Genomic DNA, 17,490 nt, shown 5'->3' with positions numbered 1-17,490 from the left:
ACGCGGATAGTAAAAGAAAAGATATAGAGTTTGAAATTGGAGAAATGGTCATGCTTAAGGTTTCACCTTGGAAAGGCGTTGTTCGATTTGGTAAACGGTGGAAACTAAATCCAAGGTACATTGGACCATTCAAGATTATAGATCGTGTCGGACCAGTAGCTTACCAACTGGAGCTACCTCAACAACTCGCGGGTGTACATAACACTTTCCACGTCTCAAATTTAAAGAAATGTTTTGCTAAAGAAAATCTCACTATTCCGTTGGACGAAATCCAAATCAATGAAAAACTTCAATTCATTGAAGAACCCGTCGAAATAATGGATCGTGAGGTTAAGAGACTTAAACAAAACAAGATACCGATTGTTAAGGTTCGATGGAATGCTCGTAGAGGACCCGAGTTCACCTGGGAGCGTGAAGATCAGATGAAGAAGAAATACCCACATTTATTTCCAGAAGATACGTCAACACCTCCAACTACTTAAAATTTGGGGACGAAATTTATTTAACGCGTAGGTACTGTAGTGACCCGAACTTTTCCATGTTTATATATATATTAAATAAAATTGTTATTTACATGATTAAGTGTTTCCAACATGTTAAGCAATCAAACTTGTTAAGACTTGATTAATTGAAATAGGTTTCATATAGACAATTGACCACCCAAGTTGACCGGTGATTCACGAACGTTAAAACTTGTAAAAACTATACAATGACATATATATGGTTATATATATAGTTAACATGATTTTATTATAAGTATGTATCTCATTAGGTATTTTAACAATGAGTTATATACATAAAAATGAGACTATTAATTTAAGAAACTCGAAAACGATATATATAACGATTATCGTTATAACAACGTCTTACTAGGTACATATGAATCATATTAAGATATTGATACACTTGGTTAATTATGTTAAATTATAAGTAAATATATTATTAAGTGTATTAACAATGAAATACATATGTAAAAATAAGACTACTAACTTAATGATTTCGAAACGAGACATATATGTAACGATTATCGTTGTAACGACATTTAACTGTATATATATCATACTAAGATATATTATATATCATAATATCATGATAATATAACAATTTAACATCTCATTTGTTATAATAAACAATGGGTTAACAACATTCAACAAGATCGTTAACCTAAAGGTTTCAAAACAACATTTACATGTAACGACTAACGATGACTTAACGACTCAGTTAAAATGTATATACATGTAGTGTTTTAATATGTATTCATACACTTTTGAAAGACTTCAAGACACTTATCAAAATACTTCTACTTAACAAAAATGCTTACAATTACATCCTCGTTCAGTTTCATCAACAATTCTACTCGTATGCACCCGTATTCGTACTCGTACAATACACAGCTTTTAGATGTAGGTACTATTGGTATATACACTCCAATGATCAGCTCTTAGCAGCCCATGTGAGTCACCTAACACATGTAGGAACCATCATTTGGCAACTAGCATGAAATATCTCATAAAATTACAAAAATATGAGTAATCATTCATGACTTATTTACATGAAAACAAAATTACATATCCTTTATATCTAATCTATACACCAACGACCAAAAACACCTACAAACACTTTCATTCTTCAATTTTCTTCATCTAATTGATCTCTCTCAAGTTCTATCTTCAAGTTCTAAGTGTTCTTCATAAATTCCAAAAGTTCTAGTTTCATAAAATCAAGAATACTTCCAAGATTGCAAGTTTACTTCCAAGTTTTCTAAATCCATTCCAAGTAATCATCCAAGATCAAGAAACCTTTGTCACTTACAGTAGGTTATCTTTCTAATACAAGGTAATAATCATATTCAAACTTTATTTCAATTTCTATAACTATAACAATCTTATTTCGAGTGGAAATCTTACTTGAAATTGTTTTCATGTCATGATTCTGCTTCAAGAACTTTCAAGCCATCCAAGGATCCTTTGAAGCTAAATCTATTTTTCTCATTTCCAGTAGATTTATCCAAGGAACTTGAGGTAGTAATGATGTTCATAACATCATTCGATTCATACATATAAAGCTATCTTATTCGAAGGTTTAAACTTTAATCACTAGAACATAGTTTAGTTAATTCTAAACTTTTTCGCAAATAAAAGTTAATCCTTCTAACTTGACTTTTAAAATCATCTAAACACATTTTCTATATCTATATGATATGCTAACTTAATGATTTAAAACCTGGAAACACGAAAAATACCGTAAAATCGGATTTACGCCGTCGTAGTAACACCGCGGGCTGTTTTGGGTTAGTTAATTAAAAACTATGATAAACTTTGATTTAAAAGTTGTTATTCTGGGAAAATTATTTTTATTATGAACATGAAACTATATCCAAAAATTATGGTTAAACTCAAAGTGGAAGTATGTTTTCTAAAATGGTCATCTAGACGTCGTTCTTTCGACTGAAAGGACTACCTTTACAAAAATGACTTGTAACTTATTTTTCCGACTAAACCTATACTTTTTCTGTTTAGATTCATAAAATAGAGTTCAATATGAAACCATATCAATTTGATTCACTCAAAACAGATTTAAAATGAAGAAGTTATGGGTAAAACAAGATTGGATAATTTTTCTCATTTTAGCTACGTGAAAATTGATTACAAATCTATTCCAACCATAACTTAATCAACTTGTATTGTATATTATGTAATCTTGAGATACCATAGACACGTATACAATGTTTCGACCTATCATGTCGACACATCTATATATATTTCGGAACAACCATAGACACTCTATATGTGAATGTTGGAGTTAGCTATACAGGGTTGAGGTTGATTCCAAAATATATATAGTTTGAGTTGTGATCAATACTGAGATACGTATACACTGGGTCGTGGATTGATTCAAGATAATATTTATCGATTTATTTCTGTACATCTAACTGTGGACAACTAGTTGTAGGTTACTAACGAGGACAGCTGACTTAATAAACTTAAAACATCAAAATATATTAGAAGTGTTGTAAATATATTTTGAACATACTTTGATATATATGTATATATTGTTATAGGTTCGTGAATCAACCAGTGGCCAAGTCTTACTTCCCGACGAAGTAAAAATCTGTGAAAGTGAGTTATAGTCCCACTTTTAAAATCTAATATTTTTGGGATGAGAATACATGCAGGTTTTATAAATGATTTACGAAATGGACACAAGTAATTGAAACTACATTCTATGGTTGAATTATCAAAATCGAATAAGCCCCTTTTTATTAAGTCTGGTAATCTAAGAATTAGGGAACAGACACCCTAATTGACGCGAATCCTAAAGATAGATCTATTGGGCCTAACAAACCCCATCCAAAGTACCATATGCTTTAGTACTTCGAAATTTATATCATATCCGAAGGGTGTCCCGGAATGATGGGGATATTCTTATATATGCATCTTGTTAATGTCGGTTACCAGGTGTTCACCATATGAATGATTTTTATCTCTATGTATGGGATGTGTATTGAAATATGAAATCTTGTGGTCTATTGTTACGATTTGATATATATAGGTTAAACCTATAACTCACCAACATTTTTGTTGACGTTTAAAGCATGTTTATTCTCAGGTGAATACTAAGAGCTTCCGCTGTTGCATACTAAAATAAGGACAAGATTTGGAGTCCATGTTTGTATGATATTGTGTAAAAACTGCATTCAAGAAACTGATTTCGATGTAACATATTTGTATTGTAAACCATTATGTAATGGTCGTGTGTAAACAGGATATTTTAGATTATCATTATTTGATAATCTACGTAAAGCTTTTTAAACCTTTATTTATGAAAAAAAGGTTATGGTTTGTTTTAAAAATGAATGCAGTCTTTGAAAAACGTCTCATATAGAGGTCAAAACCTCGCAACGAAATCAATTAATATGGAACGTTTTTAATCAATAAGAACGGGACATTTCACACTTGAGCATGGCCAAGGTTAGAAGCTATGGAAACGCTATAAGTGAAGTTCATTATAGATAACTAAGGGATTTAGTTGGTAGATCGTAAGGGCTGGTTTAAATCATAAATTGGAATTTAATGCACTACAATACAAACTAAGTTTATAAATCTTTAAGGATGACGGTTAACCATCAGAGGTTCTAAATTGTCTATACACCTTTGATTTTACCAAACCATTGACAAAAAGGAATTCGAAACATAATCAAAACCACTCACTTTGATGATACACTAAGGTGCTAAGAAAGTTTGAAAATTATTTAGATATGACTATACCACTTTGTTCTTGTGGTCAAGATATACATTGCATCCAAGAAGGGCCGTTTATATCCTTAACTGGATAAGCGTCGGGAGTAAGGCATAGTTCATCCGATCAGAATCACCATAACCTAGTTCCTTGTGACATGCTAATCGAGAAATCAATTAGTAGGGAATATAGTGTTTACACCAAGGTATATCTATCCAAGGAGTGTCTCGTAATCATTCCGACACTACGTTATCCTAAATCATGGTGGACCACGTATTCTTTGTCCCTAGCTGTTGCATGCTAGCTAGCTTAATATAATTATATTGCTTTAATATTTTAATTACAATTATAAAAACAATTCAACCCAACTATAGCCTTTATACAATTTGATATTCCGGATAAAGTGGTGTCTAGAATAAACTGGTTCGTCTTGATTGTTAGATTTTCTGAATAGTCAGTAATTTATTGGGGTCAAAAGGATTCTGCCTCTCCACAAAATGTGTACCGGCCACCTGTCTTGGTTAATAAATTGTGTACATACCCCATCTTAATCACTAAATTATTTTAATAAGCTTCGCTTCAAATTCGACAGCTCAAGGAACGACCATAGGTCATATTTGCCCTTGATAACCCATAGGAAATAAAACAACTAGCAACCTCTTGGGACTCGTTTCATCGACCTCGTTACACGAATAACGTAACCGAATTTTTGAGCGATATCATCGACGGTTTGAATGGCTTCTTCACTTTGTCCCCGCCCATCATGGCATACATATTGTTCAATATTCCATTTTTCGCACCTGGCTGTTCAATTTGAGCATTCGCAGATGGTGGTGCTCCCAAGTTTAAGTTCTCAATGAGTTCCTTACGTGTTGCTGCTTTCGTTTTACTAGAGGCACTCTTTCCAAACTCAGATGCGACGTAGGTAGAGTCTCTTGGCGATGCCGTTGACGCTCCTGATTGTTTTTCCTCATCACTATTCAAGAGTGAAGGTAGAACAAAGCCTCATTTCTTCAAGAATCTTATCGGTTCATTTCCTGAGATGATTTTCAATGGTTGTCCCACTGTCGCGTTTGGCTCCATGACTTACAGGTTCGATTGTTCAGGCTCGGCGACCTGTGGGCCCGAATGAGTGCCCTCATCAAATTAGAACCTGGTGATTCTTACATTTTTTTAAAAATGACTTCGGTGAATGCGTCCCCTAGGGTAATGAAACCGTTGTCAACAGTGGGACGAAAATGGGTCATACTGTTCGTCAACCAGTGATTGGAGTTGGAGTTGGACCTCTTGAAATCTTGTTAAGAAAATATTGAACTTTTGGTCCCACAGATGACACCAAATGATCAAGCCAAAGTTCGAATTAAGTGCAGGTAGAAAAATAAACAGTGTTCTAACCTCGGAAGTGGTTCCTTCTACTGGAATGGTGGATTGAGGGTGTGTTGGTGGTTGACTTTTGTCGAGCCGACCTAGTGAGGATGAGAAAAAGATTACATTAGGTGTATGTGCGTTCGACGGTTAGCCTTGTTATTTATAGGTGAATATTCAGCGGTTACCTTTATAACCGCTATTTCATAACTACCCTATCAATAACCGATATTCCAGAAAGTTCTAATCATGCCCACAACCTACTCCATGTCCTCCACGTTTTCCGATAATTACGAACACGTCATATCGAGTAAGATAGTTTCGTTGAAAGATAATGTCACACTTCCCTAGCCGTAACGTTAGTTTGACTTTGGAGTTCATGGTTTTAATCGAGCTAACCAGCTTCAGCTGAATATTAGGAATGAAATGTCATGTGGTGCACGTGAGACTCCATGGCGTGACGTATGTCATTAAGAGTCGAGTTGCTTAAAATAATTTTGTACATTAACTATCATGAATATTACTCCCTCCGTCCCATATTAATATTACAGTATTCCATTTTGAGTTGTTCTAAATTTATAATAGTCTACTTTCGTATATAGATAAGAATAATAAGGTATAGATCTATTATGCCATTAATGTATGTGAATATGAAAAAGAAAAAAAAAAAGTAAGGGTAAAACTGAAAATTAAACAGAGAGTACAAAACTAAATTGTGTATTTTTTGTCTGTAAACAATTAATATGGAAGCGAGCAAGTACAATAGTAATAATTCAAATAATAAAAAATGTGTATGAGGCCACAAAATATAACGACTCACTTCCCGCTTAATAAGAAGTACGTAAAAAAACAAGTCAAGATATGTAGTTGCATATAAATATCTTCTTGTCTAGCTTAATTTCTTTATCATTTCGAAACAAATTAATTTAATATAATATAATATATAATATGGATGAAACCACAAACACCGACAAAAAAAATCTGGTCTACCGTGGTGTCCGTAGACGGAGCTGGGGAAAATGGGTGTCTGAAATCCGTGAGCCAAAAAAGAAATCACGAATATGGCTGGGGACATTCGATAACCCTGAAATGGCAGCTCGAGCCCATGATGTAGCTGCCATTGCAATCAAGGGTGAATCAGCTAAACTCAACTTTCCACATCTAGCTCACAAACTACCTAAACCAGCTTCCACGTCACCAGTAGACATCCAAGCAGCTGCGCTCAAAGCTGCAACTTTAGTCAGTACTGAAATAAGTCAAAGTAATAACTTAGCCGAGGATGCCCTAGAGGATGACGCATTTCTTGATTTACCTGATCTTTTTATTGATTATCCGCATCGAATTTATCATGATCAGATTTTCTTTACATCGCCGGAGACTATTCCGGTAGTTGAGACTCCTGTTGAAAATGAAATTTGGCCAGAAGAGCATTTCTTGTGGAACTATTGTTAGTAAGTTGGACAAAATTCAATTTGTCTGTTTACGAAATTCACAATTATTTATTTATTTCAATGTTGTTGTATGTAAAATAAATTTTTGTGTCAACTTAAAATAAACAAAAAATAATTTATGTATAAGAGCTCACGGTGTCCGGCATCCATTCTCGCCGTACCCCTTAAACTGACGCCATAATCGACGGTCGATTGACATCGGGACGGTGTAGATTCCGCCGTCCGTGGTCAGCTTCGAGCCTGCGACGGTGGTGAAAGTCGACTGTTGCCCATTTGAATTTCAAACACTAGCCGTTTAACAGCTAGTTTCCTTATTATTAATTTTTTTTTTAAAATACTACACCATTTTTCTCATTTTACTCACACAACTATATCTTTGTTTATTACTTTCTGTTTATAATATTTAAATGTAACCTAGTTTATTTTATGAATTTTAATAAATGTAATGTAATTTATTTTATGAATAAATGTAATGTCAATTTAGTATTTTATTTATTGCATGAAATTTACTTAACTATAACACAACAATAAATTAAAATATATTAAAAATAAAAAATGGACACTGTACCACCTCTGACACTGTCTGTCAATTTCGAGGCTTATTTTGGACAATGAAATTGACCTTGGTCAAAGTACTAGAGGCAAACACTTCCATTTTGGTTCCAAACGGATGTTAATTGTATTCATCTGTCGAACTTTATTTTTTTGCTTACTTTAATATTGGTGTATTGTCAAACAATGATAACCACATGTTTAGCTTGTGCCTGAAGTTTCCAATCTCAGTCGAGTAAGATTAAGTTTTTATAGACATAATAAGACTGCTTTGTTTAGCTAATGAAATGAAATAATTCAATACTTACAGGATTAAGTCATGCCATCTCTTACGTATAATCGACCAATTAAGAGTGCTTTCGTGACAGTTAATCTTCTACAAATTACGTGTCCAATTAAATCAACTCGACCATTCACTCCTCAAGACCATTAATCATTACAACTACCCTAACCATACTAAGACTATAAATAATGGCGACGCTTATGTGAAATGGATAAAAGATTTTTTTAAGGATTAGACCGCTAATATGGTACTCATGGGAGAAGAGGTTGTAATGAGAAAGATTGTTGTTAGTCGATGGTGACGTGACATTTAATTTTTATTTTTAATTATAAATAAAAGATGGGATTATCACCAAAATGCCCAAATATTTTTTACCCCTTGCACCAGAGCTAACAAAAAAACAAAATTTGACAAAACGCCCTCGCAAGGCGCAAGGTACCTTGCGTAAACCATGGCGCAAGGACGCAAGCCTTCTTGCGTCCTTGCGTCCTTGCGCCTTTATCTTATCAGGATAGCATTTTCAGGATAAGATTTCATTAGATTTTCTAGATTTTCATGGATAGAATTTCGATCCTATATAAAGAATGTCCCTGGAACTTGTAATTTATCATTTCCTAACAACTCATTCCAAAAGAATTTCAGTGATTATTGGCTACACAAGGTACATTTTCAAGCATTTTTTTCACTAAATAAGTATTTATGAATTGTGTTAATGAAGATAAATTTGTTGTTCATATATGTTGTGGGGGTTCTTTTGAGTACATTAACAACATTCCCATATATTTACCCCTAGATTGTTTTAGAATTCGGCTAAAACTATCTGTTGCACCTGTAAAACCAATGAATCAGAGAATATTATTAAAAAATGTTCTTAAAAAAATACAAATGCCACCCAATTCACATGTTTCAATGAGATACATTTATAATAACCATGTTTTTGATATTACGGATGATTATGAAGACTTTCAAGAGTTCTTACAATATGCAATTGTAAATGCTCCGATTGATATTTATGTTGTTGAGAAAGTACGAATGAATCTACCACAACGAAACCCAGAAACACACGTACCACAACGAAACTACGAAACACACCAACCACAACGAAACCCAGAAACACTCCAACCACAACCAAACCCAGAAACACACTCAACACAAGTCACTGAACCAAACCTTCATAATTTAGAAGCGGGAGAGCCTGAAATGCCACCTCCAAACACTGAAGAGTTTGACATGTTTAACTATGGTGTTGAAAACGTATGTAAAATTAAAGAAGGAGACCACCCGTTTGAGATATCTGTTGTCGCATCTAGTGATTCAGATGGAGAAAAAGACGGAGACGAAGACAAAGAAGATCAATATGAAGAAGAAAAGCAAGATTTATTCTGGAATATGCCACCTCTATTGAGTCAGCAAGAGCAAGAGCCTGAATTTACGACACAAACACCAACCACGTATAGGGTATCAGATTTAATTAAAGTTCGTCAAACTTTTTTTAACAAGGCCGAGTTCATAAACACTCTATTTACAAAATGTCTTGAAGAAAACTTCCAAATTAAGCCTGTAAAGACGGACAAATCTCGGTACACCGATAATTGTGTGTTGCCAAATTGTGAATGGAAAATTAGTGCTTACAAAATACGGAACACTGAAAACTTTATGGTAAAGAAATTGCATGACGTACACACATGCTCACGCACACTAATTATGGGAAACAATAAACATGCTACCAAAAAGGTGTTGGGTAGTATGCTTGTGGATTATTTCAAGTCTGCAAACCGGGAATACAAAGCAAATGATATACGTGCGGATATAGGACAACGGTTCGGTGTCATCATTGTGATGACCCGGGAATTTTCGACCAAATTTAAACTTAATCTTTATATGTTTCTGACACGATAAGCATAGTTTGTAATGTTGAGCCTCGAAAACTTTGGAACAGTTACATGAATGCATTTGCCCTTTGACCATTCCCGACGATTCACGAACCATTAATTGTAAATAAATATGTATACAGACAAATATAAATATAAACATAATGTAGATATGAGGATTTGAGTAAATAGGATATATCTTAATCAGTGAATTAAAAATATAAAATAATAAACAGAATAACTAAATATAATAAATATATATGATTCTTATTAATAATTATAATTATAAAATATATATATATATATATAAATATAAAATATATCATTCTATATAAAATAATTATGTGGAAATAAATAATATTTTGTTATATTATTATTAAGTATTAACATTAATATTATTGTTTATCAAATTTTATAAATATCATTATTACTGAAATTATTATTAAAATTATTATTAATGGTTATTATTATACAACTTATTATCATTATTATTATTATTATTATTATTATATTATTACTACTACTAATATTAAAAGTATTATTATTATTATATATTTATCTTTATTAATTAATAACACAAATTATATATTATATATAAAGTATAAGAGCAGATAAGAAAAATCGAACAGCTGGTTCACCTCACTTTCAGATTTAAAATTTTGTTTTCTACCTCTGATTTTGTTACATGTTATAATCACTTTACAACAGATAGCTACAAAATCTGTTTTGTGTCACATTCTACTTTTAATAATTTGTCTTCCTAATTGAAAGTTATGTCAACCCCTTCATTCTACAAAACTAAACATCTCTTCTCTCTTCTATATCTCCAACTGTGAGCACCACTTAATCACCACCATCTTCCTTGCTAACTCCACGAGACTACCATCGATCACCACACAAACCTGCTGCAAGAACCAAGAACAACCTCATCACCTTTGTGTTACCTCTCTCTCTCTCTCTCTCTCTCTCTCTCTCTCTCTCTCTCTCTCTCTCTCTCTCTCTCTCTCTCTCTCTCTCTCTCTCTCTCTCTCTCCTTAGCTCAATCGAAAACCATCACCTTCATTATTGTTTTTTCTCTTCTTTCTCCTACTCGACAACCCACACTTTCTCATGTCTCTGGTTAACCGAAGCCTTCCATCACCACCCTCTTCAATTTAGAACAATCACCACTCTCATCATACTACTACTATACCTAATTGTTTGTGTTCTTGTTTGAACATCCGTCATTTAGGCCACCCCCAAAACAACACCCATAAAAGCTGATACCTTTGCTATTGATTCGTTACCTTTTCTGTTTTACAACCTACTACTTACACCATCCTTTCTCTTATCATATTTCTTATTCGACTTGTATTGAAAACCGAACCTTATGGAACTGTTGCTACTTTTACGTGTGTTTATTCATTCTACATAAGCCTAAACCGAGAAAACTTCGTGTATATAGGAAGGTTGGGACCGACACATATTAGTGGGAAGGAGCATAATTATATATTTAACAAAGGAATGACTTTACAAGTCACATACCTATTACTTTTAGAAAATGATTTACCCTATTGCTGTACAGCTCAAATGGGTGGGTTCATTTCGGTTACTAGCATTTATTTAATTTTTTTTCTCTTTCGAACATGAGTTATAGCTGGCAATCGTAATTGTTGTGAGGAATTTCAAGCACAAATGGTAATGATCATGGTGATTGATAATGAAGATGACGATATGAAAAAGAAGATGAAACAGAAAATAAATACGGGATTATATTGTTTTAAATCGGTATTAAAAACAGAAAATAATAAGTGGAGCAGTGGTATAGGTCGTGTGTTTAATCAGGAGGTTATAGGTTCGAAACCTGGAAGCTGCATAATTTTTTTTTTTTTAAAAGCTACCTTAAGAGTGTGGCCTGTTGGATCAAGTTTCCTGTTGGGCCCTGCTGTTGTTGGGCCGTATTCCTAATGTGTGGTTGGGCCAAACATTATGAAGAAGTAGAAGCTGAAACGGGTTATGAAGATTTAGTTTAAGATGTTAATCAGAAAGAAAACGCACGGAAGAATGGTTAAGAGTGTTGTGGTCTAAGCTAGAGGTCGCGGGTTCGAGTCTTAACTGAGACATTACTTTTTAGGAGCCTGATTCTTTGAGGTAGTTACTTGTTCATTATCATTATTATTATTATTATTAATTATTATCATTATTATTATTATCATGATTATTATTGATATTATTATTAGTACCATTTTTATTAAAAGTATTTTTTGTTACTATTATTATCATTATTAGAAAACTTATCTTTTTTTTATTAAAATTATTATTATCATTATTGTTATCATTAATGTTATAACTATTATTAGCCTTATTTTAGTATGATTATAATTAACATATCGCAAACAGGAGAAAATATATAAAAATATATTTATTACCTAAGTATACTAATATCACATAATATTATGTTTTAACTTATATAATATTCTAACGTTAACCAAATTTTATATCAAATAAATATTACAAAATATTATAAGTATTAATGAAATCATATATAAGGAAAATTAATCTTAATACATAGCAGAATATATATAAACTTAGTTGAATCATAATGTGTTAATATATATACATGATATAGGTTCGTGAATCCAAGGCCAACCCTACTTTTGTTCAATATCGTTATATGTATTTTTACTACAAAATACAGCATGGTGAGTTTCATTTTGCTTCCCTTTTACTCTTTACATTTTTGGGGCTGAGAATACATGCAAATGCTTTATTAACTGTTTTACAATATTTATATGTGTGAGTTTCATTTGATCCCTTTTTACTCATTACATTTTTGGGCTGAGAATACATGCAAATGCTTTATTAACTGTTTTACAATATTTATATGCGTGAGTTTCATTACTCCCTTTTTAAATGCTTTTGCAATATATATTTTTGGGACTGAGAATGCATGCGCTTTTATAAATGTTTTACGAAATAGACACAAGTAATCGAAACTACATTATATGGTTGAATGATCGAAATCGAATATGCCCCTTTTTATTAAGTCTGGTAATCTAAGAATTAGGGAACAGACACCCTAATTGACGCGAACTCTAAAGGTAGATCTATCGGGCCCAACAAGCCCCATCCAAAGTACCGGATGTTTTAGTACTTCGAAATTTATATCATGTCCGAAGGAGGATCCCGGAATGATGGGGATATTCTTATATACAAATTGTGAATGTCGGTTACCAGGTGTTCAATCCATATGAATGATATTTTTGTCTCTATGCATGGGACGTATGTTTACGAGAAATGGAAATATGAAATCTTGTGGTCTATTAAAATTATAAAATGATTATTATGTTAAACTAATGAACTCACCAACCTTTTGGTTGACACTTTAAAGCATGTTTATTCTCAGGTATGAAAGAAATCTTCCGCTGTGCATTAGCTCATAATAGAGACATTACTTGGAGTCATTCATGGCATGTTTCAAAAGACGTTACATTCGAGTCGTTGAGTTCATCAAGATTATTATTAAGTCAATTATAGTTAGATATATTATGAAATGGTATTCATGCCGTCAACTTTCGATATAATGAAATATTGTCTTTTCAAAAACGAATGCAATGTTTCTAAAATGTATCATATAGAGGTCAAGTACCTCGCAATGTAATCAACTATTGTGAATCATTTATAATCGATACGGACTTTGTCCGGATGGATTAGGACGGGTCCTTTCAGTTGGTATCAGAGCGGTGGTCTTAGTGAACCATGTCTTGCATTAGTGTGTCTAACTGATAGTTGTTAGGATGCATTAGTGAGTCTGGACTTCGACCGTGTCTGCATATCAAAAGTTTTGCTTATCATTTCGTATTGGAAATCATCTGCTTATCATCCTTAGGAAATTACCTGCTTATCATTCTTAGTCTAGACACATCTTACTGCATTGATTGCGTTAATAGTGTATAGACAAATTCATATCTTAGCATATCTGCTAATTCATATCTTAGCGTATCTGTTACTATTACATTTGCCTAACAGCTTCCGTAGATTCCTCCGTAACTTATGAGATTTTAGTATTATGTATGCATATATAAATTATGTATTGCAGGATACTAATCTACATCCTATAATCAATTTCTTATCGAAAATCCTTCATCTGATCGTACGAGATGAATTCTTCAACTAGTTCGAGTCCCTCGGATTTCGATAGCTATTCCGATAGTTATTCCGACAGCTATTCCGACCTGGATATTCACCTAAATTCCGAAAGCGGTGTCACCGGAATGAATCAATCAATCTGTCATTCCCGATTCATTTGATGAGTTCGTAGTCGACTTAAACAATGGAGACGCGAAGAAGGCGATCCCTTCCACCAACCGAAATCACCTCTTGATAATGAACCTGAAGCGTTTACCGGCGAATCTGTTCGAGACACCAATTTCAGTCTCATTTCTAGGGTAACTCGACAAAATTATATTCTATTCGCAATTCTGAACCTTATTCATCCGCTCGTTCCGACCGACAATCATCCTGGAGTAATAAGTCAACGAACTTGATCGAAAAATCAATTCGGAGAATATGGTGCAAAATGTACCAGCTTCAGCAACATCACCGGCACCAACAGTACCATCAGTAACAGCACCAATACCATCAACAATCCATGCTTCAATATCACTATCTGTACCTCAAGCATATTCATCGTTCTACAAATCGTTCTACATAAACTATCTTCGTCCTTCATGGCGATTACGTAATCTCTAATGTTTAGATATTATGTACTCTAGTTTTAGCCGTAAGCCTAATGAGTTTAATATCACAGTGACTCATTAAATCCATGATTACGTCTGAAGAAAATATATATGTATATATATTGTTTCATAAAGATTGTAATTAAAAATTCTTTCGTACAAACTGTTAATGGTGAAAATATTTTAACGGGTAGGTAATACCCGAGAAATATTTAGATTTCACATTAATAAGTTACACTGTACATTCTTCGAATCTGATTCAACGGTCGATTACCATCCTACCTACATCTATCGATATACGAATCCGTTCACCACAGAATAACCATTCTCATTCAAATTCAATTTCATATTTGGATTTTGACTTACCAGAATCCAACAAGTGGCATAATGAAGAAATAATGGACACAATAAAAATTGATTAGAAAAAGACTAATTAACAATATAAAATTCTGTTAAGAAACCACGCTAACTGTTCCAGCTAACTGTCCCTAGCTAACTGATTACATTCTATTTATCGCATTTTATTTATCACAATTTACATTCTCGCAATTTTATTTATTGTCATCTAATTTCTGTTATTTACTTTACGCACTTTATTTATCGTTATTTAATTCCTGTTATTTATTTTACGCACTTTAAATATCGGGACACGTATACAAGGTTTTGACATATCATATCGACGCATCTATATATATTATTTGGAATCACCATAGACACTCTATATGCAGTAATGATCGAGTTCTCTATACAGGGTTGAGGTTGATTCTATAATAATATATATACTTTGAGTTGTGATCGAGTCTGAGACAAATACGGGTCACGATACGTATTAATTAATTCAAATATAATATATGAAACTATATATGAATTATTGAACTGTCAACTGTGGACTATCGACTGTGGACTAATAACATTGGACAATTAAAATGAATTAAAATATTGATTATAATATATGAAACTAAATAATTCTTCAAGTTTGCCACTTGATTTCATCTTAAACCTCATTTGTATCTTGACGATTACAATCTGCGTTCAAACCTTTCATGATTCTTGAAAACACCTCAATCGAGAGGATGAACCAACCGAACTTCACCTACGGAAGGAAAAAAAAAAAAAATTTTATGCATATAGTTATGCACCTGAGAAACTCTCGACAATTGAGTAAAAGTTTAACACGTAGCCGCATCAGATCCTTTGGCATTTATTAGCAAAAATAACTTTGCGATCCCTTTTCAAAGTAGCCAATTTTGTCACAGCTCCAGCAAGTCAACTTTGACTTGTCATTCGAAGTAGCCTTACTATCATCCTGATATAAACGATTACCCTTTTAATACCGAAGAATTCTTTTATATTCCACCATATTACCAGCAGACGAACCAGCAACCTTGTTGCTTCTTGGCTTAAATATCTCTGACAAATCATTATATTTATTCATTGAAGCCCTATCATATACTCATCCGCATCTTGTAACGAGAACTTTCATACCAATTACCGGGAATCAGCAATCAGTACTTTGAAAACTCACAGCATATCTACATCAACAGTTATATGTATAACGTTTATCTCTTAGAGTTATGATCTTTCATTATGAAACTGAAAAGCACTCAGTCTACAAATCAATATTTTGAATGTTGAAAAAGCTGAATGAAGTAGCAGAAACCGTAAACTACCGTAAACGACCTTAATCATCGAAAGTTTGATGATAAAGAATGATATGTTGGAAAAGCTCAGAAAAATTGGAATTGGAAAACGGATTGAGCTAACCATAAAGGAAATCAAGGAGAAATACAAGTAACATACCCTAAATTCATAGAACCCAGATAAATTTAGATCCGTTGAAATCTTTAGAGAATATCTTGCTCTGAAATCTTGCGGAAAATCTATCTCCATCAACCATCGAACTTAGAAATTCCAAAATATCATCATCAATATCTTCGATATTTCTGAGGATATTTTCATAAATATTCTCGTCCGAAATTATATAACTCTTCGTGCTTCCTGTGTATCATTGTATTGGAAACACTCAATAGAAAATTAGTGTCGAAAAGCGAATTATGCGAAACTATGAAAGAAGCCGTGGACAAATCACAAAGAATAAGTTTGACTTCAAAGAATCCAAATGATTCTGTTTCTGATGAAATCTTTAGCGAATACCTTACTTTCGAATCTAAACCTTTACGGATAAATCTTCTTCATCATGCATCGATATTAGAAATTCCAAGATATCATCGTATCTTTCATTATAAATATCCTTCATATTTCTGAAGATATTTTCATAACTATTCTTATCTGAAATCATTAATTTCTTCGTGCTATCAGTGTTACATCATATAGAAACTGTTAGTTTCTATAATCTGTAAACTTTCGAGCTTAAAATATGAATGTTATTGAAGTAATGTTGGGAACTGATGCATGAGTTAGTATAATATAATGACACTTGATCAATGTGATTATATTACAGTAAGTCATGCTGAGTTTCTAATGGGATGTGATGATTCACAGATCATAACGTCATCATATGCCATGTCACATAACTCTTTCATTCTAATTAACTCCTGAACAAATCAAGAAAATGTATTCTTGATGGTTCTATCTTCCGTGATGATTGATAAATTTGAAAATCAAATCGTGCTATCACGTTCCTTCCTGCTTTGAACATTATAATCATTCAAAACTCTATATCTACAAATTCTGGACCATTATTCGCTTGACTTGAAGTCGGGAAGAGAAAACAAAAGCATAGAGCTTTGGAATATAAGGGAGAATATAAAGCCCGATAACAACACACAAATTACAAACCGTGTATATCAATGTTTATCGCAACATAAAGACACGGGAGAATTAAAAACATTATAATCCCGAGGGTAAAGTAGAAAAGCAGACTCCTCTGGTGGAAGTTGGAAAAGAAGAACGATCATGGCGATAGTTAGAATAAGAACAAAGATCAGAACTGGATTAAGCATTTTCATAAATCTTTTAAATTTGGGAATTGAGTATAGAAGTGGTGAAAA

General features: G+C 33.0%; 1 protein-coding gene across 1 annotated transcript; it reads left to right on the top strand.

Moving 5' to 3' along the window:
- Positions 1-6,528: 6,528 nt before the first annotated feature.
- LOC139891726 (ethylene-responsive transcription factor ERF038-like) lies at positions 6,529-7,467 on the top strand. Its single transcript, XM_071874714.1, has one exon. It carries the CDS (start codon positions 6,553-6,555, stop codon positions 7,054-7,056), a length of 504 nt encoding a protein of 167 aa, XP_071730815.1. The 5' UTR covers positions 6,529-6,552; the 3' UTR covers positions 7,057-7,467.
- Positions 7,468-17,490: the final 10,023 nt, after the last annotated feature.

The sequence above is a fragment of the Rutidosis leptorrhynchoides genome, chromosome 2 (assembly GCF_046630445.1).
Source record: "Rutidosis leptorrhynchoides isolate AG116_Rl617_1_P2 chromosome 2, CSIRO_AGI_Rlap_v1, whole genome shotgun sequence".
Taxonomy (NCBI): domain Eukaryota; kingdom Viridiplantae; phylum Streptophyta; class Magnoliopsida; order Asterales; family Asteraceae; genus Rutidosis; species Rutidosis leptorrhynchoides.
Note: the sequence above shows the minus strand (reverse complement) of the source record. Positions and strands in the feature narration are given on the sequence as shown.

Bases quoted from the DNA above. Each gene is read 5' to 3' on its own strand.
- LOC139891726 (XM_071874714.1), top strand. From the start codon at position 6,553: ATGGATGAAACCACAAACACCGACAAAAAAAATCTGGTCTACCGTGGT.